Source organism: Haplochromis burtoni, unplaced genomic scaffold (assembly GCF_018398535.1).
Source record: "Haplochromis burtoni strain Fernald_Lab_line unplaced genomic scaffold, NCSU_Asbu1 Contig_56, whole genome shotgun sequence".
NCBI classification, from domain to species: Eukaryota; Metazoa; Chordata; class Actinopteri; order Cichliformes; family Cichlidae; genus Haplochromis; species Haplochromis burtoni.
The window spans coordinates 2,395,758-2,417,848 of NW_024582417.1; the positions used below are offsets into that span (position 1 = coordinate 2,395,758).

A 22,091-nucleotide genomic window follows, 5' to 3' on the forward strand; every position below is an offset into this window, starting at 1 on the left:
GATAATCGTCTTTTTCACCACTACTACATCAGATTAAGCAGAAAGATTAAAATCTCATGCAATAATAATATATAAAGGATTCCATTCAGATATGTCATTTTGAAAATGAAAGGACTTAAGAGTTAGGAGTTAGGAAAAAAACAGGGTGGTGTAATAAAGGAATTCAAAGAGTTAATTATACCAGTCATTCTGAAAACAAGTATAGGACAGTAAGCTGCCTTATTATCACGATTGCTATTGATGAAACCTGTGCATTTTCACACCATAATACTGTGAATATTGGTCACAGTATTATGTCAACTATGCTTAAGTTGTGTTTTTAGTGCACACTGTAAGCTCCTCTAGGATCACAGTAAATCATCCTACATTAAAATTGCTATGAAAAACAGATTTGCAGCATTAATACACACAACTACAAAATTAGTCCCATGAGCCATGTTTAGTGATGCAGCATGGTTCTTATAACGACTAACATGATTTTTATCTAGTAGAAAATGTTGGGTGGTGGATTATTTATTATTATTATTATTATTATTATTATTATTATTATTATTTACTGGCATCTCAAACTGGAGCAAATTGCATACGTGCTTTGATCATTGCATTGTTTGATACACAAATTTGTCATGTTTTTTATTTGAATGCAAGGTAGTATAGCTGTGAACTTGCTATTAAGATATGTTCTTATTTGTATCTTTTTCAATGAGCAATATTAGTAACTATACTGGGATATAGATTACTTCTGCTGTTACATGATTGTGAGTTACAGGTCGCAATGAATTTTGTGTGTGTGTGTGTGTGTGAATTCTTGCACTGCTGATGAACCAACTACTCTTTAAATCTGCGGTGTGTTGTAGCCATTATGAATACAAGTTCTCTGTGTTGGTGGCCATACTGTCTGTTATTGTAGTTCTATTTCCACTCCTTGATGAATGTTATGTATGTTTGTTTGTTTGTTTGTTTGTTTGTTTGTTTGTTTGTTTTTATATGTACTGTGGTTTAAAATCTTTTATTTTATATGACTGAAACATTTGAAGTAGTTACATTTTCAACTGTAACTTGATCAGGACTGACAAAATCATGTTGTGATATTGTAGCATTAAGAACCTTAAACTTAAATTCTCTTGAATTCAGTTTATACTTTGAAATTCAAAGTAGTTTTATTGTGTAGTTTTTGTGTTTAGAATTTTGTTTTGGATTATGGGATTTCTGAAGAAGAAAAGGGATACAATTTGACTTGAAATGGTATTTTCTCTTTAGACAACGTAATAAAAATATTTTCTCTTATGAACAGTTTTATGATTTTTGTTTCAGTGTTTAAAATACAGTTTGGGATCATCTTGTACAATATACTGTATTGTTTAATTTATGGGGAAAAGGTATTTCTCTGTTTTAATATAAAAAATACAGTCTGGCTAAACTAATAATACAAAACCAGTTTTCTCATCTTTACTAAAAACACTCTTTTATCATTTACTGGCTGAAAAATTATAAAACCTTTAGATTAATGAGTTGTTTATTTCCAAAAAAGGAGGTGTGTCAAATAAGGGTGTGAGAGTGGAGGTATGGGTTATAGACAAGTTACTCTAAATGGAGCAATTTTAAAAAAAAAACAAAACTGTCTGCTTGGAAAGCCAGAAGGAAAGAGTGATTCACTTATCAGAACTTAGAAATTATGTCAATATTTTTTATGGTAATTCTATTTTAATGAAGAGAGAGAAAATATCAAATGCCTCCCCCAAAATTCCAAGGTTATGAAAAGATTTCCAGAAGGACACATCCCCCAGCATGCACCTATTCCAGGAAGGCAGTACAATACAATAAAAACTAAAACAAACAGACTGGGGGAAAAAAGTACATTTGCCAGGGTTGTTACAATAGTAAGTAAACAATTAATGAACATCCGTTTGAACACCTTACACGAACCGGGACAATCAACAATTACTCAAACACGCATGCATTTATTTATATTTTTATGTTGTATTTATTAGATACTCTTGATTTGTGTGCATGGAATGAATGATTCTGATTATTAGCTAGAATTATGGCTCCCCCACATTGCCACACAGAATACAATCAATCACAATACTTCTGATCTCAACTTAACTTATGTTTATAAAGCACAGCTTCCTATAGAATCAGTTTATTCCAGTCCAAACTCAATCTTCATGGGTAAGGCCAAAGAGGTCATGAGATCATGGAGTGGCCAGGCCAGTCTGCAGACCTCAGTCCCATAGAACATCTGTGGAGGAAGCTGAAGCCTGGCTAAGAAAACTAAAGGACTTCAAGTTTCTGTAAAGAGAAGTACACCAAAATCCTTCCTGAGATGTGTGCAGACCTGGTGACCAACTTATAACTTCTATGTATTGGTTTTTTTTTTTCTGGATTTTTAGTTGGTTTAGTTTATTTGGTTTATTTATTTTTCTTGCCATTAAAATTAAAAAGTCTCTAATTTTGTATTAGTTTATTTCTTTTTAAGTGAGCAAACTTACAAATTCACCAGGGGATCAAATAATTATTTCCCGCACCATAAATATGCACAAAGCTGGAAAAGACTTCAAAGGCACGTCTGGAGAGCAGAGTGTTTATCAGTTTCACAATAAGACAAATTATGTACAAATGAAGGGAACTCGGGCCTGCTCTAAATTATTTAGTAACAACAGTCTGCAAAGATCTTATGCAGTGCACGCCATGCACATCTGAGCGAAATGAAAAGCTGAACCTGAGGATAACAGGAAAAACAACTGTGGAAAATAATTAACCAAAAGCAAGTGTTGATCTGCAGCTCATCTCAAAGGACGAAGGAAGGAAGCTTTGCTTTTTGGAAATGATTTCTAACGTCATATTTGGAGGAAAAGTGCACTGCACATCAACACAAAATACCAAAATGTCCTTGTTTGGGCCTCCTGTGATTACCACAAGACCCCGATCTTATGCACTGGTTAAAAAAAATGGGAACGGTCAAGTCAAAGTACTATTAGGCACTTAATGTTCATAATTAATAAGAAGGTAAAGAAAATGCAGGTTATTGCTACTAGAGGTCTGTGAGTTGCCAGAATCACTGCCCTACACAGTGAACGGTCACTGAATGTGTTCAGTAAAGACGTGCAATGTCCAGCTGTTTGTGACGCATTCAATTTTGTACATATCTATGCATATTTGTTGTAACTGTGCATTACATAAGAAGCACAACCTCACTGTGCAACTTGCTGTAGTGCAAAGATTTGACCAGAGGAGGGCGTGGAGAGCACAACTTCCAGTTTAAAGAGGACATCTCAAGGTATTTAAGAAAATTGCATTTATTGCCAAACAACTGGGACAGTGGCCTCAATTCATTATAATAATAATAACAGGATTAAGTATTTTGGCTGTGCAGAGACACACAGCTCAGACATGGAACAATAAAAGAAAATAAAACAATAAATGATCTTTCTTGATGTTCAAATAATGTAAACTTATATCTTATTTTCTAGGATTCTAATATTCCTGCTTAGTTAGAAAACATGGCCTAATCAGGTTTGGCGTGAAGAGGCTATGCAAACAAAGAGTTAGACTCTCTGTTGATATAGTTTAAGCAAATTGACATAGCACCTCACGCCTATTTAAATCACTAAAGCCAACATAGCCACCTGTCTCGCATCAAATACAGCTGAAATATCAATCTTCTGTCTTGAAAACCTTATATCCTCATGCAAAATCAACAGTTTTTTGTATATATAAAGAACATTTTCTACCTAGTTGTGTCATTTCCCTTCTTCCACATTTAGCTGGAGCCAAATTGTGCTGCAGATCTACCAAGGCATTGCATCACTCTGAGAACATGGAGAACTTGTTCTAAAAGACTCAAAGTAAGGACAAGAATAACTCCTTATTAGTCGCACACACAATGAAATGGTCTCTTAGCATAGACACTTTTTTTATTATTAACCAGTGCAAAGAAAGAGCGGGATGTCTGAGGCTTTGTATGAACAGCATGATGTCATCTCCTCTTCCTATGGTGCAGAATGAAAGCTTTGTCTTGCTGAGGCCAAGCTTGGTCATGTAGCTCACATGTGACATTCACAAAACACTCACAAAAATATCAACTCTGCGAGCTGTGATCTACTCAACAAACCACCACAGTGCAGATATTTTAAAGAAAAGGTCCACAGCTACCTGCTGTGTGTACCTCGTTGTTCTTGCTTTTAAATACTATATGGCTTGTGTAAGAGCTCCTTTGTCAGATGTTCTCATTTCTATTTGTAGCAGAACAGTCATTTAAGTATGTGGAAGTTTCCTCTTTTTGCTCCAGTTGTTTCAAACTGTTCAGTTACGCAGGTCAGATGAGTTGAATCTGAATTTTGTGTGTGTGTGTGTGTGTGTGTGTGTGTGTAGGTGTGTTTGTGCCTGGATGTCAGTATCAGCCATGTCTGTTTAGAACAAATAGATCCTGGGAAAAGGATTCCTTGTTTTCATAAATACGTAGAAGTGAGAACAGATGGATGGATTAACAAAATGTTCTCAGAGGGGGGAAAAAAAAGAAAGACATGGAAACTGGCATTTTTGACAGCTGTAGTAAAAAGTGGTGGTTAATGTTTTATAGAAAGAAAGGATTATTTGTATGTAAAGAATCCGCATAGAATCATCACCCAAGTCTGCCGTTTTCTCTCTGCTCTACTGAGAATTCGAGCTTCTGTCAACTCATTGTTTTGGTTTTCCGGCCTGTTATTTTACTTTGGTTCACTCACACTGCTCGTGTTAGCGACTGGGCGGGAGGCAGACAATGTCAGCAATGAGCTGGTAAACAGAGCCGAGCATTTAACAGCCAAGGAGCCAGATATTTCCCCAGGGAGCAGGAGGAGGCCAGAACACAGCTAAAAGAAGCATGATTATTAGACTTATTAGGCTTAAGTCATGGGGTGGACAAAAAGCAAAACTCTAGATTAATGCTAACGTTACTGCATATCTCCTAGACGTGTAAAAGGCAGCACTACTCCCTATCTGGTTTACCATTAAAAAGTGATACCAGGCTTATGTTTTTAATGTTTGGTTTGCAGCTTGTTATTTTATAGCTTTTTATTTCTGTATAGGAAAAAGTTGCTTTTACTCCAAATCAGTTTTTCAAGTTACGTAAGGCTGGTTTAACATGCTCTTTGGTGTCTGCATATGCATGTTTTTCTGGCAGGAGTAAATGGTTTTAATTCGATAAATGTCTACAGTTAATAAATCATTGCACTCGGTGGTTTGTCAGGGGGAATAGGCGATTATGTCCAAAAATGTCACTTCATGGAAAATTCAGTTTTTCACGGCTTTAAAATTCCAAGCCTCATTTGCGGAATATGTTTCTTGGGGTCTGTAATTTTCAGAGTTCAACAACGCTCAAGAATGCACTCACTGGCCATTTTATTAGGTATAATCATATCACAGTGACTCAACGCATTAAGGCATGTAGTCATGGTCAAGATGATTTGCTGTAGTTCACACCGAGCATCAGAATGGGCTAGCAGCTGATTTCAGTCACTTTGAACATAGAATGGTTGTTGTACAAATCGCTGATCTGGCATTTTGTCCCACACAATCACCTCTATGGGTTACAGAGAATAGTCTGAAAAACAAGAAATTGTGGATTTAGAGTTCGTAATGATGTCAGTGGTGTAGTGGTCTATGGGCCTCTTAGTAACAACTGAGCATAAACACCACAGCCTACCTGAATATTATGCTGACCATGCCCATACTTTTAGGGCTACAGCGTACTCATCTTCTGATGTCTGGAGAGAAGCAGGAGATTCACCTCATGGATGTACAGCTGACAAATCTGCAATAACTGTGTGATGCTGTCATATTTATACGGACAAAACCCTGGAATGTTTCCATGAAAAATTAAGGCAGTTCTAAAGGCAAAAGTAGGGCCCAACCCAATACATATAAGGTGTACCTTATATTGTGGCAGGTGAATGTATAGACTCACTATTTATGGAGTTGGGCATAATGACCCCCTGCAATTGTGTTTGTATTACATGGAAAATATTACATAGAAATCATTTACATTCTATAACTAACACGACTCAGTGTTTTAGCCATTAATTCATTATTTGTTTGAATAGAAACTGAACTGAAAAAGACAAAGATTACATATGTAGCAGTTAGTAACAAGAACCATGTGTTGTCCATCTCGCCACGCCACCCCTCCCCATTTCCCCCCATTTCCCATCTGTGCCCTTCAGGCCCTTACTTCAGTCAACTCCCACTTCCCTCTTCCTTCAGAACCCGTCTGTTTTTGTTTTCGAGCCGGGGCTCTTTGCACAGGAAACTGTATACATTGGGAGCATTCAGGAAGGCAGAGAGAAGTTTTCCCGTTAGCTCCAGGTTTGGGCACATCAAAAAAAAAATACAGAGAAGAAGAGAGTAATTACTAAACTAGGAGAGAAACACAAGTGTCAGCTGTTCTCACTCCCTTAACTTCACATCCCTCCCCTTGCATAGTCTCAGCATTTAAAAAATCCCAGGCATACCACTGCCACAAATCAACACGTTTACGTGAATGTATTTATTTGTGAAATTAGAGAAATCTGTGTAAAACTAGGGCCATTCTTCATTGGGGGGGTTCTTGCCCCTCTTGACGCATGTTCGTCTTAGCTACAGAGAATCTGTGAAGAAAAGGAGACAGTGTGGAATGAAGGAAAAGAGGAGGAGAAAGAAGGAGCAGAGCGAGACTGGTTGGGGGTTAAAGAAAAACGACAGGAAACCGACGGATCCTAACGCAGTTTCTGCAGAGCTTTCAGAGATAATGCCACATTCTAGAGAACCAACAGTCACACCGTGTCTTTTTTGTGTTTGGTCTTCTGTTAAAGTGACAACACTCTAAAGGACTTCAAGTTTAAAAAGTGACGTCACTTCTCCTCTCCTCTTCCAGCAGTGTGGTCAGACAGAATGTGAGCGGATGCAGATTTTTTGGGAGCTGTTTGCTGGGATTTCTATGTGGCTGCTTTTTGATCTACTAACTCAACTTTCTTGAGGTCATATGGATCATTCGGTGTGCTCTCAAGGAACCTTTTGCTTTAATCATCTGGACTACTAACTGGATCCACATGAAGAATAAAGGGACGAAGCAGAAGACCAAGAAGAAAGGAAGTGAAAATGCGTTCGGCTGTGACCTGATAGAACATCTCCAGAATTCAGGACAAGATGGTAAACTCTTTTCTTTCTTTTTAAAAATTGCTTCCTTGAAATCTAATTCTACTTTACCAGAGCTGTTGCTAAACTTCAAACTATTCCTATTAATAAGTATTTCCCATACAGATAGAGGCTAATGAAGATAATGAGGGTAATAGGCTTTACTAGTCGTTTCTTATGTTGTTGTAGCTATTTTAACAGAAAAATTGTATGAGTAGAAGACAAAACATTCCTTCATGTAATAAACACAGTCTTTGTTCAGCGGTTACATATACACACTGTATGTATCCAAGTTTTTTACATTTAGTAAGGTCATTCATTCACCCACTGACTAAATTAAATGGTCATTTGCGACGTTGGGTGTGGCTCTTACATTTTTGTGTCAGTTTCCTATGGTGACTATAGTTCCTATGAGTAATTCTGTGCCTACCAAAAGACTTGCTAGGACTGCGGCTCCCTGCTTCTGTGAGAAAATAACGAGCCAAGAAAAACAGACCAGAAACAAAGACTTCCCGACTCATTCAACAGATTGTTCAACTAACCGGGTTTTCATTAGCTTTCTGGGGTTTTTCGTGTCCGTTTATGTCATCCTCGTTCTTTTATCACCACCGTCATATGCGAGGTTTGACATCATATGTTAAATATGAAAAGAGTGAAGAAAAAACCCTCCCACGTGCAGATATGAATAGCTACGCAGAGGGTAACTTTAAAGATGACCTGTTAGAGTGGACACACTGCAAGGCGGGGTATTCAACACAGGAAGTGAGGGAGGAGGTATAGGTTGTACTCCTATGTCATGGAAGCATATTGGGCTTTTGTACTCTTAGTGACTCTCCATGAAAGTAGCTGAACACCCCTGAGAGCAACCGGCAAACTCACAGCAACACAACATAGATGATACGTTGAGTAAAGGCTCAAAAACCTATATATTTTGACGCATTTGAAAGTGTTTTCTGTATTGCTCTTCTTGGTATGGTTAAGTGCTGAAACAGCTTTAAAAGCACAGCGTTGTGCACAAGTGACAATAATGTATTCAGCACACTTGTACATCTACAATAAATGGTATTTGACAGAAAATACTCTCAACTTTTGCATTTTTAAGATTAACTTTAATCTAAACTATCAAAAAAAACAAATGATAAATAATAGTTGATAATATTTAATGAATAAATATTGATTTGATGCCAAGAAAGTTTAAAACATACACTTCCTGTCTAGATGAAGTAAGGTTTTTTTCAGTTTTTCACATTAGGAATGTGATGTTGGCTGTGTAAAATAACAGCATCAAATACTTTGGTCCACGTACAACTGTTTCTGTAACATGTTCAGTGTTTAATGAAACATTTAAGATGACAGTAGCAAGACGTGCAAATACCTGTTTTTTACAAAGTTTCGTGTATTGATTTGTTGCCACATGCTGTCAAATCCTGTTTCCGAGGCTTCTTTGTAAAACAGATGAAAATCAAATTGCGTTTTGTCCTTCTGCGAGAGGCAGAAATCTTCTCTAAGTCGGGAAACGCGGAGGCACAAAATGGAAACTCCAGAGTGCCTCATCGTCCAGAATTTAACCACAAGCATGCTATTAAAAGTCCAATTAAGTCAGAAGGAAGAGAATTTAAATAGCAGATTGTTGGTGTCTGTGGTGATGAATGAGAGACTAACTCCTGCAAGTAATATTCAGGCATTCATTTTGTTGAGGACACAGTCTATGTTTTGTTTGCGAGATCATTCGTTTTGTACGAAAAAAAACTGAAACATTACATAAAATTCAATATCTAAAAAAGCTAAATGTTGATTAAAACCTTTTAATTTGTTTTATATTCAAACTTTTATTTCAGGCAAACAAAAACATGGTATGCTTATTTTATTTTATTTTTTCACTATTTTAGCCCTTATCAGTCAGAGTCCTAAAAGAACACCTTCCAATCAACAGATATGAGTAGACTTTTAATTTGGAATGTAACCTTTAGCTTCCTGAGACCTGTGTTTATGTTTAAGTTGCATTTTTTTTCCAATGCTAATTTCTCTAAGCTATATGGAAGTAGTTAATGAGTGAGTATAAAGATAAGTATAAAGACTAAACTTTGTAGAGACTAAAGAAGTCTGTCCTTCTATGGGGCAGTGTGTTTATTTTACAACATAACACAATAATGTCACAATATTGTAATAAAGTATATTATGGCCTCTTCTTTAAGTTTGTATTCAACCTAATAACGTAGTTTTGCAGCAATGGCAAGTGTGTATATGTAAGTATCTATGAATAAGCAATTCTTCAGGAACTGTGGTGTTGAAAAATATGCATGGCTTTTTTCCAAGCTACCAGTTCCTTTGGCAATAAGTCAAAAAGTTGATTTCGGACACTGCTTTCAGTTTCCTGTCACACTTTGACTATTTAGCCAGGATGAAACTGACAAGACACAGTTAAACAGTTCAACACCTGCCACTATCATACGTTTTCTGATAGGCTAACATCAGCAAGCGTTTACACTACTGTACAGCCAATATAACTACAAATGGAATAAGTTGGGGACTGACATTCAGTCATAAGTAGCAATATACTTTTAAGACTTGTAAGTCATTATAGGAACCTTAAATACTCATTTAAAATAATAATGCCTTAATTAAATTCTTTCATCTTTAAGTACGACAAATAAACATGTCAAATACATTCTATAAACCTTCATAATGCACAGTTAATTAATGATAATAATTAATGACAGCAGTTTGCTGATCTGCGTGAAACTCGGAAGATGAAAAATCTGATTAAATGTTGGAGGTCATTTCTATCATTCAGAAGTTTTTAAAGCAAGAGTAAGCCGACCCAGGAAGTGACTTGCAGTCAATTGTTATTTTCATAATTAGTTAAAGGGAAGCTGCGATCGGATCGTATGGTTGCAGTCCATTCTAATAAGGTTTTAAAATAGTGGAGCAAGACAAAGTTGTGTTCAGAAGGTGATGTGCCGTCGTTTAGAAAGCTGTGCAGGTCAGTGGTAACATTTCAAAAGCCGTTTTCTATTAGAGGAAATGTCGTAAGTAATCCCAGCTACAAGGACTGGGTGTGTCAACTTTCCTCTGAAACAAACAAACCATTTTTAACTTCCTGTCCACCTACAATCACCAGCCCCAAGGAGTCGAAAACAGTCATAGTGGAACAAACCACATACCATGAAGTCGACCGTATGCATTGTTACTGTGGAAAGTTAAACGTAGAGCAATTTCCTCCCCTTGCTTTTCCGATTAATGCAATGTGGATATGTGTAAAGGAAAAAAAAAGGTGAAACACGATGAAATATAATCGTTCAGGTTTCTCTACGATTAACATTGTTTCTTTAATGAAGTTCCTCAGGTCCTGAAGAAATGTGCAGAGTTTATTGAGAAGCATGGGATTGTGGACGGGATCTACAGACTGTCGGGGGTTACCTCAAATATCCAGCGTCTCAGGTACTCCTACCATACTTTTTTGAAGATTTGCAACAATTAGACATGACATGCTAAGAATTACGATTTAAAATCTTAGACTAATCCTGATGGTCTGTATGTATCGCCTCTGTTTATATGCAGCTTCTCTGAACAGTTACTGGTGTATGTATTCTTCTTGAAAGAAACAACACACATAAATCATCTGCGTTATGCAAGTGTTTCCTTAGATCTTTTTTGCATCTTTTTTTGCATCTTTGCTGGTGATTTCCCCCCCCCAAAATAACACAAGTCAACTGAATAGACTTAAATCTTACCAGCTACATTCTGCAACCGTAGTTAGCAGGGGTGTTAAACAATCAAAGCATTCAGCTAAGTCTGTGTGTGTGTTTGTGTGTAGGCAGGAATTTTGTTCTGAGGCGTGCCCTGACCTTACAAAGGAAGTGTACCTCCAGGACATCCACTGTGTGGGTTCCTTATGTAAGCTGTACTTCAGGGAGCTACCCAATCCTCTGCTCACATATGAGCTTTACAGCAAATTCACCGTGAGTACATTCAAGTCACATCTGCTGTCGTGATGGGGGAGGGGGGATCCTGTGTGACACAGAAGTGGTTTGACTGCACGTTCAGCTGGTCATATGTCACTCACAAGGGTACAATTAGCAGATATCAGCTTCATATTGGCTAATTTGCATTTAAATGGTATTTTTTGACCTAATGACACTATTCATAAAGAGTTTTTCATGTTTATAACAGCTGTAATTTTACAGTAATGACAACAATAACCACTTCCAAAAAATGTGTTACTCATGAAAAAAACTTAATTTAAAGATGAAAAACATCTTGTCTGTTTCACTGTTGCATAAGATGCACAACGAAGTTAGAAAAACACAGTTAAAGTGTAATTGCATTTTCATAAATTCAGATTTTTAGCACCGAACATTTGTGAATTTTCTGGATAAAATGCAGGCAAGAAAGTAGGAAAGAAGGAAACAGGAATATCAAACTCTAAGATCAGGATCATATTTTCTGCCCAGCGTTCTGTGTACTTTCACGGGGCATTTGCATACCTTGGCATTCATACATTTCGTGCCGCTGGTTCCTGAAAAACTGCAGGACTCCAGTGTTTTAGGAAAAATCTGCCCTTCGCACGGTGCACTAAAAACATCATAAGAACAGTTTAGAAAACTTTATTGTTTTCTTTAAAAGAACAAAGTTGGTGCTAAATTGCTTTCAGATTGCAAACGTTGCTCCTTTTTTTTTTTGCATAAAACGTTATTTTTAGGTGGACGGTTTGTACTTTGACTGTTTGAGTTAAATGCAACTTACAAAAGCTCAGCTGTTTGAAGCTCCACTGCATTAGTTTTACAGCAAACATACCAACCTATGCTTGTCTGTTAACAGGGCTAACAGCCCTGACAGCTAGATTTTTTTTTTACCCTACAGATAATTATAACATTAATCATATCGAGTGTAATCTAAGATAAAAAAAAAGAAAAGAAAAAGAAAGTTCAATGTTGTTTTAGTGCAGGGCAATCTAGTCATTCTGCAGCTATATTAAGGTTTTCTCTGATTAATGATTAGAGAGCTGCAGAGAAAACGCTAATGCTTTTTTAAAAATATAATGGTACTCTATAATTCAAACAATCTTCTAATGTACTTCCTCTAACATATACTTAAAAGAATGCTGGCGTTCATGTATCTCAAAGTAACAAAATTAGGCTGACGTGAATTATTTTGTGCGGTTCGCATGCAGGAAGTGGTCTCAGTCCAGGACGATCATGAGAGACTTTTACACATTCAGAAGGTCATCAAAGAACTGCCGACTGCTCACTTCAGGTGAACCTTTAACTTCTTAAACTTTAATGGATGTGACAGTCGTCCTGCTGACAAACTCTTTACCGTGTTTGACTAATCGTGTTTAAATGAGTGTGAAAACACATTTTTTTCTCACCTATCCTTAGGACTCTGGAGTACCTTGCAAAGCACTTGTCTCACCTCGCTACCCTGAGCACCCAAACAAACATGCATACACGTAACCTGGCTTTGGTGTGGGCTCCAAATCTGCTGAGGTGCGTTTAGATGTGGTTGAGACACATTATACGCCATCCAGTGTCACTGTTGGGTTTCAACACTTGTTTTTGTATTTCCTATTTTAGATCTAAAGACATTGAGGCTTCATCTGGTAATGGAGACATGGCTTTCCAGGAGGTGCGGATACAACAGTCGGTGGTTGAGTTTATTTTAAACCACGCAGATCAGATCTTCAGCAGTGAACAAATTCAAGTCAAAGAAGGTATGACACTTCTTTTGCTGAGGAGAAATGTTGAGCTGAAGCATTTTCTCAGTTACCAGCGCAAAAAACAACATTTTATATTTCTCCAGGACCGGTTTCGAAGTGTGGGGAAAAGTACGCCACGCTCCCCATCAGTGGCCAGTGTGGGCCAATGAAGTTGATGAGTTTGGAAGAAGCTCAGGCTCGCTCCTTAAGTCCAGACCACCCTCTCCATAAAGAACGCCAGCGAGAGAACAGTTTGCCTGATACAAGCACGGCCACGCTCTATCACACCGTCATAGACATATCAGACAACAAGTAAGATTTGGCCTCAGCCTCACGTGTGTTTAAAGTGCTGTGATGCTGTGACATGTGACAGATGCCAGTGAGCTTAATCTTCTCTCTTCGTTTGTCAGGAGAAAGTTTTCTGGGAAATCGAAGAAGTGGAAGTCTATCTTTAACATCGGAAGGTCTTTGGACCCAAAGGGAAAACTTAGCCGAAATGGCAGTGTGCTCATAAGAGCACAGGGAATGACAGGTAAAGATTCCGACAGGAGAGAACTATTTAAAGGAAAACTAGCTAAATATACGTCCCCACCGGGCAACATGAACAGCCAAGCAAGTTAGAAACAGTTGGACAACATGATTTGCCTTTACCTTTGACCTTCTTTAATGATGTTTCAAAATTATGCAGGCCTTAAAGCGAATATCCAGCCCATGCTAGTTAGTGTTAATTTAATATTTCTTTTTTGTTTTCAGAAAAAGCTGCTCTCCGTCCATCCAGGAGCATGGAGTCCTTGTACACAGGTGGGGCTTAAACCTTGTTGTAACTATTTGCATAGAACTGAAACAAACTGCATAAATTTTGGATGTTTTAATTTAGCAAAAGACTTTCTCTTTGCCTCGTTATAAGACAGTACCATTGCATATGCTGTAGTTCTCAGAAATCATGTGTGTAAAAGGGCATGCCATTTTCTTATGCTAATATTTATCACTTTTGGACTTTGAATTGCAGATGATGACAGAACAGGAAGCAATAGTCCAGCTGGTGGACCAGGCAGTATTTTCATTCCGGATGTAAAATCCAGAACGCTGGGATCCGACTCGCTCTGTGACATCAGCGAACATGATCAAAACTGGGAGTTTAAAGGGAAGAACACTGGGGGGGCAACGGGTGGCTGGAATGTCAGCGAGAACCAGAAGGGCTCTGAGCCCCCTCAGAAAAACCTGCCAGAGCAGCTCAAGGTGTTTAAAGGTGACGACCTCGGTGGCTACAAGCCCACCTCCCCAAAAAACAGGAGGATGTTGTACTCGGCTTCCTCACACAACAGCTCCTCCCGACCCTCCTTTCCAGGAAGTTTCTTCCCACTGGAGTCGTCGCCGAGGCATCAGCGCAGAGCCGTCAACATATCTGAGCCTTTTGCTGTGTCTGTACCTCTGCGTGTGTCAGCAGTTATCAGCTCTAACAGCACGCCATGCAGAGGGCACGGCAAAGAAAAAGCAGCTACTCTGAAACCCTGCAAAGAGACTTCAGAGCAGAGCGGCAACAGTGGAAAGAGCAACACTTTCCCCCAACTGGAACGGAAGAGGCAGGAAAGAGCAGAGAAGAATAACGTAGAGGAGGTGACGTCCAGGGTATCGTCACAAGGTAAGGCCATCTTCCTTTTTTTGTGTGAATTGTTGCTCACATCTAAAGTCATACTTGTGTAACCGGTTGCAATGAAAACAAAAAACATGTTTTATTCAGATATAAGGAAAGAAATGGTCCAAGACGGTCAAGGAGAGAGGAATATTTCTCAACTGGAACTGCAGTCCCTTGCAAATGCAAGAGAAGGCAAAGATGCAGCGCCATCTTCTGGGAAAGAACTGCACAACCTGCCCACAGAGAAGCAACTGGTAATCATCTCCGATTACAGATGTTGTCTTTTATTATAGTTCAGGTGTAACACTCCATAATAATTTGTGAAATTAATTTTTTTTAAGGAATAATTACTGTATTTGCTAGTATTATTAGTATTTTGCGTCACGTTATTTACTCAGGCTTAGCCTTTGTTACAAAAAGGAACTAACCAGACCCAATAACACTGCTTTAAAATACCAGAAATGTTTTAGTGTGGTAACCCAGTTGTTCTTGCTCATGTACATTTGCTGTAATTTGTTACTCTTTGCTAATCTTTGCTTGCTTATCCCTTATAACTTCCCAGGATAAGAGATCTTCTACTGGCAAAGACCTGTGGTCTGACCTAAACCAGGAACTGAAAATAACTGAACCCGAATTTGACCTGCTGGATGAGAATGTTAAACAAGTTAACGTCTCAACAAGCACTTGCGTGAACACTAAGTTAACAATGGATGTTAAGGCGAAGCGCAGCCGCAGCTCTCCATCTCTGTCTTTGCTATGTAGAGAGCAGTCTTCAAATACCTCTCGGAGTGATTGTGAAGTCGCCGCAAAGAAGCAGCCTTCAGAATCAGACATCTTACTGTCTCTTCACAAAACTGCACCGCCTACTGACACGATGGATGAGAAAGAGAAGAAACTGAATCTTAAAATCCCACCCTTAAACAAAGATAACTCAGTTTACACCAAGCAGAGCCAGCTTTGTCCAAAGGAAGCCAGTTCAGACCAAGTCATAAATCATTTAAGAATTGAGGATGTTCTTGTGGTTGCAGATAATATAGACAGCAAATCTCACAAACACGAAATTCCTCAGGAGAACCAAAATGCCTTCAGTGATGGAGCGAAGAAAGTTGTGATTCCTGAGTTGGAGATCCCTCAGAGGCTTCCAGTGTGTTTGGAGGAGAAACGTAACACACTGGAGCTGCCGAACCTCGACGATGATGAAGGAGGGACTTCAGAGGAGCTGGACCTGGTGGAGCCCTGGGAGGATATTAGCTCCACTAAGCAGTGGGTTACAAGCCCACTCCACTCACCTGATCTGGAGCACTTATTTAACCACCTGTCACCCTTCAGCTCACACGGGGAAACTTTGAGCTTAGAGGTGGAGAAGAGCTCATCTCCTCAAGCTGATAACAACAAGTTCTTCAGGAGCACCGAATGCTCTCCAGGAAACCTTCTTCAGACTACAAACAGCAAACCAGAAACAACGTGGATGTACGTTCCTTCAGCACCTACACGGTCGAGCTTGAACAGCAATAGCACAACACAACCTCAAACGGAAAAGTGCAGCACAACAAAATCGAAGAACACAGCGTCATCTCAGAGGTTTAATAGACAAATGTCGTATGAGGCAGCAGCTTCAGAGAAAAGAGAGGAGAAATGCTTTTCTAAACACAGGCCGTGTTCGCTTAACTTGGATCTGGGACATAGGTATATCAGAGACATTTCTAATCAGCAAAACCGTACTTCATCAGAGTTTTCCTCCTGTCAGAGGGGGCTAATGGCCTCATCTGGAGCTGTGAACAACGGGCTGCCCTCAGAGTTGGAGCTGTTTCTGAACGATCGGCAGGCGCCTCTCCGGCGAAACTCGGCCCCGGTCAGCGTGTCTTCTGTGCGGACAGCCTTCATGATAAAAACGTGCCAGGCCAAAGCTGTCCCTGTCATCCCCCCAAAGGTGCAGTACAGCCAGATACCTCACTGCAGACCCGAGAATGAATTTGACAGGGTGAAGGAACAAGAAAAGGAGAATCCTAAAGTGAGCACGGAGAAAAGCAATGCTGCACCTCCTCCGAGCGTGTCAGACCTAAAGGAGGAGCTGGAGAATAAAGAGCCAGCCCCCATACTCCAAAAACAGCCAAGTGTTGAGAAATCTGCCGAGTCTTTGAAGATCTCATCCACTCCAGAATTGCCTGTGATAACCAGGAGGCACACACCCAGCCTGGAAGTGTTTGTGGATTGTCCCAGACCCAGCAGAGGGAACCTCTTACAAAGACCGTCCTTTAGGAACAGACAGAGACCTCAAAGTCTTATCCTGCTCAGCCCTCCGTTTCCCATCATGGACTATCCGACGTCGGGGGATGACGGCAAGCTCCTTTCACCCATCAAGAGCCTGAATGACGCGTCAGCAGCGAATGTCTTTTCTAAAGAGATGGCCGAAAATTTCAGGACAACAGAGGGGATCGCTCTTCAGAATAAAATGACTATCCCAAAAAGCGGACAGAGACTGGAAACGTCAACCAGCTGCTTCTACCAGCCACAGAGAAGGTCGATGATATTTGACAGCAGGAGCCACAGGCAGATTGAGTGACTGGAGATCCACTCAGCGACCATGTATGTAAATAGATACGATACATCAAGATCCCAAGGAAGATGATATGATAACCTGTTGTAAATTGTATGACTCACACATTCCTTGAAAGGCGGTTTAAAAACAGGAAGTAAGTGGGAAAGAGGAAAAGGAAGCCACGATGTGCCTGAGTGCCATTTATCCTTGAGTGACATCTGCAACCAATGTTTTTTTTAAGTCTCCATTAGTCTATTATTTTGGTCTCTATTGTGTTAGAGATTGATTTGCTGTCATCTAATTGTTTTTAGCTCATTTAGGAAATTTATGTAAAATTCATTTTAGGATAACAGACATTCTGTCTCATTCCCAAGGCTTGTGATGATATATATCCTACCCTGTCAAAGAGAATCACTGCCAGACTGGAAAGTATGAAAAGCATCCTTTTGCTATTAAAACTGCAACTTGCAAACTGGCTGCCGGGCAGCTTTTGTCATAGATGGAATAGTGAGCTGTGCTAAATATTTTCTGATGAATGAAAAATCACTATTGACCTTTTAAACCGTAAAAAAAGGAAAACAAAATCTTAACTCAGGGTTGAAAAACTGGTTGTTTATCCAGAGGCTTGAAGTACCATTTTAACCATACACAGCTTCAAAATCCAAGTTATACATGAAAGTAAAATGTTACCAGCAACACAGACCTCTGAAAAAAATGTCCCTTTTAAACTTGTATGGAGTCATTTGGTGTAGCAGTGTCTAAACCACATTTTACTACCACAGTTAGAAGTGAAACCCGAGGGGTCTGGAGATGATTAACGAAGTAGGAAAGAAAGCTAAGGGAATATCTGTTGCACTGATTAGTAGATGTTTTTGTGCATAAAAGGGTTAGTAGCTGTACCTGTCTGATATAACAGAAATGTAGTTCAGTAAAGTAGAAGTATGGAGAAGTTTAAAGATATGAAATGGAAATATTCAAGTCAGGCACACTTAGTTCAAAATGGTCAGGTTAGGAAGGTTTGGTATGGAGTAAGTAGGTAATCCATCCTCACACGCATATTTAAAGAAATACATGGACAGCAGATAAGCACAATGTGCCATAGTGAAGACATAAATAATAAACTAGAGGATCCACACAGCAGCATGTAGGATTTTAAAATAACTATACTATGATTTGCGTACATGAGTTATCGCTGCAGGAACAAAGCTGGGTTTTTTAAAACAATGCTGTTCTGCACTTTGGGACTCGGAGCCTTTCTCCAGAAGAAAAAAACTGAAACTCACGATCAAAGCGGTGCCGTAGACACGGCTCACCCGTCAGCCCGTTAGACCATTTGATTCAGTGAGTTTCTGTTCTTTATAGATAAATATGACACTGAGGAAAAGGGCAAAGCAGCCCCAACAAAAGCATGATACAATAAACTCAAAGTGGCTTTATCAATGTGCAAATATGACAGATGATAGAATATGGGTTTGTTATTTTTTACACGCAGCTTTTTACAGTTTATTAAGATCAGCTTTAAATCAATAATTATTCCAAGAAATGTATAAAACTGAAGATATTCCCTCTTAACCCCTAGTGAATGGATATTTGATGCATGAGTTTTGGGGAATTGTAAAATTAAAGAAAAATACATTGCACAATACAAAAAAAGCAAATTAAAACAAATGAGAGCTCATTTATGCAAAATCATATTTCATTTTTGTTTAGTTAAGTCAATAAACACTTTTCCCCCCCATAAAGTTGAATATTTTAGTATCATTTCATTTTTCAGGATTTAAATGGATGTTGGATGTAAACATCTGTGTATGAGTACATTTTCTAAAATCATGGATCATAATAATTATCTTCAATTTTTAAAAATAGTAGAATATAATGAAATCATCAATGTACCAGCTTGTGATCGGTCTCATTATCCTGGAGTCATCCAACAACACCACAGTCATCTGGATACGTTAACTTGTCCTGTGTTCATACCCGCCCTGTCACATGTTTTTGCATGGGATAAACAATAACAGTGAGATAATAATATGCACATTTCAGTTATCCGTTAGTTGCATCCAGTCAATTTGCAAGTCAAGAATCCAGCCCACAAGATTTTTATTGAGGCCAAATTGTTCGAATAGTTTGCTGATTTAACTCTAAGGCAGAAATGTGCTGAAGGTTGAAGAAAAATTGACCCACAGCAGATGAGCATACCTTTACAATTTCTGCTCCTCTATGCGGTCTGTAAGCAAGCTCCACGGGTTGCATTGACTAACCACTGATGGTTAGTCATTTGTTATGGAGAGAGCTGAGTCTGCAGGAGCGCTGTCTGGATTCTGGTACACTCATTTCTAAAAATGTCAGAATACAGACACTGGAAAGAAACCTGTCCCATACTCGTGAGCGATGTGATGGCACCGCATGAGATTATGACCTTTTTACATACTTGTGTCAACCTAGTTTGTTCTCAATAGCCTGAATACAGATCTCAAGCCTGATCCTTTACAGGAAAATGACTTTATTTATTCCTTTATGAAGTTTCACGTGACTTTACGTAAACCCGATACTGTATATTACACATGCAACGACAGGCTTAGTGAAGAGCTGGTGGCTGTTTGTTTTTTTTAAAGAAGTATTTAAAAGGAAATTTCTATCAGCACATGAATTAAGAGCTTTAATTCCTGTGCCACTTTTTTCTGTAATATGATTGAATGGATTTCACTTTGGATTTAATGAGAGGGTTTTATTTGGTCATCTGATGATGTGATCAGCGCTGCTCGTCAGACAGTAAACTGGAGCTTGAGTTTGTGCGTGCTGACTGTATTCACTGTGCTTGGATCTTAATGGTGCTTTGTGTAAAAGTCGAATAACACCATCTCCGTTTTACATTTTCTGCTATTTTTGAGTGAACAGCCCAAAAAAAGAAGAAATTTTTTTTAAATCACTTTGTATGTTAAATTGTATTTAAGATGTCCTTCATGTAATTAAAAGTTGCGGTGTTTTTATACTGTAGTTTGGACAGCCTGGATGTGTGATTCGTGTCATAGTGTTTAATTACTTTGTAACTCATGTATACTTGTTGATACTGAAAATTATTGATTGAATTGCGTGTAATCATGGAGTGGGGGGAGCCTTCGAGATGAGCTTTGCCTTAATTATCTGATTATGGCACCTAAAGTAATGTACATAAGATGAGTTTTGTTACAACAGAAAGCTATGAAAATAAAATGTTCAAAAAAAAAAAATTACATAAATCAGCGTGTCAATGACTGTTATTAAATCACGGCATGTCCAGCTCACCACTTCAGAGCTAGAGTTTAATTATTTGTTAATTATTAGTTTACTGATGTTTCCACTTTGACAGCATGAAGTGTTTTGGTACCCCCTGACAATGAAAGCAACCAATCCCAAAAATGCAAAAGAAAGAAATACTTCTAAATATTTTAAGGAAGAAAACTTTTCATTTGGCTATATTTTCCAAAGAAAAAGTTTGGGTTCCTTAAGTTCTTAGTCATAATTCCCCTCAGAATCACAGCTTTCAGCTCTTCTTTGTTATTTCAAAAGGCTTCTAGCTCTGTGATCTTTCACCACTGCTGTTTTATATTGGTAAACATTTGGAAATGATCCCCTTTCTGTCTTTGGTGTTTTCTCTTTTTTTACATACTCAAGAATTTGCTGATATCCAATATAAGTCTGTTCTTCTCTCATCCAGTAAACTGTCCCCTGACCCAGTGGCTGCAACACCAGCAAATTCTGTTTTCATTTCAAAACTTCACAGACTCCACAAAAAACCCACCAAACATTTTCAGATGCTTGTTGTTTATTTTATTTCATCATCAAAGTTTTCGGTGATGACTGTAACAAGGCCCACCCATACAAAGCTGATTCAAGTCTGAGATTTTGGTAAAAGTCATGAGTGCTGCACATATTTTGTGTAACGCTCCTTTTCACCACTTTGACATGGCACAAAGGATCAGTACACCAAGTTCACTTTAAATATTGAAACAAACGCTTCATCTTTAACTTTGTAACTTTTTGGTGATAACTTCATCTTCTACTTTACAGTAAGAGACCACCATTGCTTCTCTATCACTTTGAAAGGTACATGCAGGCTGAATACAGTTTAATAGGTTTTTAAAGAGTGCCCTCCTGACTGTTTTTCTGCCCTTCTTAAAAAATGTATCTGGATCTTAGTGCCAATCTTCACAAGTAGATGGTTAGATAGGAATTCTCTGTTTTCCTCTCCTTTTCAAAGCAGCTCCCTGAAAGGAGAATAACAGAGCTGACCGGTGCTGCGGCCTGAATAAGAAGTATTCCTGTAAGGGCCCCCCCCGAGATTTTTCATGTCAAAACTCTGTAAGCCTGGTGGAACACACGCTTCCATTTTAATCTCCTGGCTCTGTGCTTTGCCACCAGGTGACGCTCCTGCTTCACAGTGCACATCCGCGCAAGCCACCCAGCTGCGGAACAAACAAACAGACAAACGCGCTGAAAACGGAGAAAGTGTGCGCTCCAGGCACGTGAAAGTGTTTCAGCTGCTTGGCATACAAGGCGATGGAGATGGTAGAGGTGTGGTGCCCTTTATCTGTCGGCCGAGAGAATCACTCGGGTTGTCTGTCACTTTGGTTCCAGAGTGTTTTTAGTGCGTGTACTTTGCGCGTGTTTGTGCGTCTTTAGGGGAAAGACAACCGCTTGTACTTTCTCCTGACCCCCCCTTTTTTTTTAACTATTATTAAAAAAGGGTTTCCTTCTGCATGCCCACACAGTAACAGCATAAGGTCTACGTACTGCAGCAGCATCTCAGCAACAATTCTGCTACTATACAGAAACTGACAGAATGCTTTAAAACGCAATGACACACAAGTCTTTTTTAACACCATCAAAAGCAAATGAAAACTCTGTAATTGATTTTTTTCTTCTTTCTAACCTAGACACAATAAATAGGCCACCACCAACACCAACATGTTTCTTTTTCGCATCTCAGTGCGCACGGCACAGTTCTGTTATCCCCAGTTTTTATGTCTAAGTCTGATATTTACATCAGTGGCCTGTGTGCAGGTGCCACAGTCAAACGCCGACAG

General features: G+C 38.9%; 1 protein-coding gene across 1 annotated transcript; it reads left to right on the top strand.

Annotated features, from left to right (window-relative positions):
• The first annotated feature begins 6,324 nt into the window (after positions 1–6,324).
• arhgap31 (Rho GTPase activating protein 31) lies at positions 6,325–21,700 on the top strand. Its single transcript, XM_005922222.3, has 12 exons — positions 6,325–7,167; positions 10,491–10,593; positions 10,970–11,114; positions 12,326–12,408; positions 12,534–12,641; positions 12,729–12,865; positions 12,955–13,162; positions 13,261–13,382; positions 13,604–13,651; positions 13,860–14,492; positions 14,592–14,740; positions 15,049–21,700. The coding sequence occupies exons 1-12, from the start codon at positions 7,068–7,070 to the stop codon at positions 17,047–17,049; spliced, it is 3,837 nt and encodes a 1,278-aa protein (XP_005922284.1). The 5' UTR covers positions 6,325–7,067; the 3' UTR covers positions 17,050–21,700.
• Positions 21,701–22,091: the final 391 nt, after the last annotated feature.

Bases quoted from the DNA above. Each gene is read 5' to 3' on its own strand.
- arhgap31 (XM_005922222.3), top strand. From the start codon at position 7,068: ATGAAGAATAAAGGGACGAAGCAGAAGACCAAGAAGAAAGGAAGTGAA. The intron at 11,115-12,325 runs GTGAGTACATTC...GTTCGCATGCAG, and splicing joins AGCTTTACAGCAAATTCACC to GAAGTGGTCTCAGTCCAGGA. The intron at 12,409-12,533 runs GTGAACCTTTAA...ACCTATCCTTAG, and splicing joins CTGCCGACTGCTCACTTCAG to GACTCTGGAGTACCTTGCAA.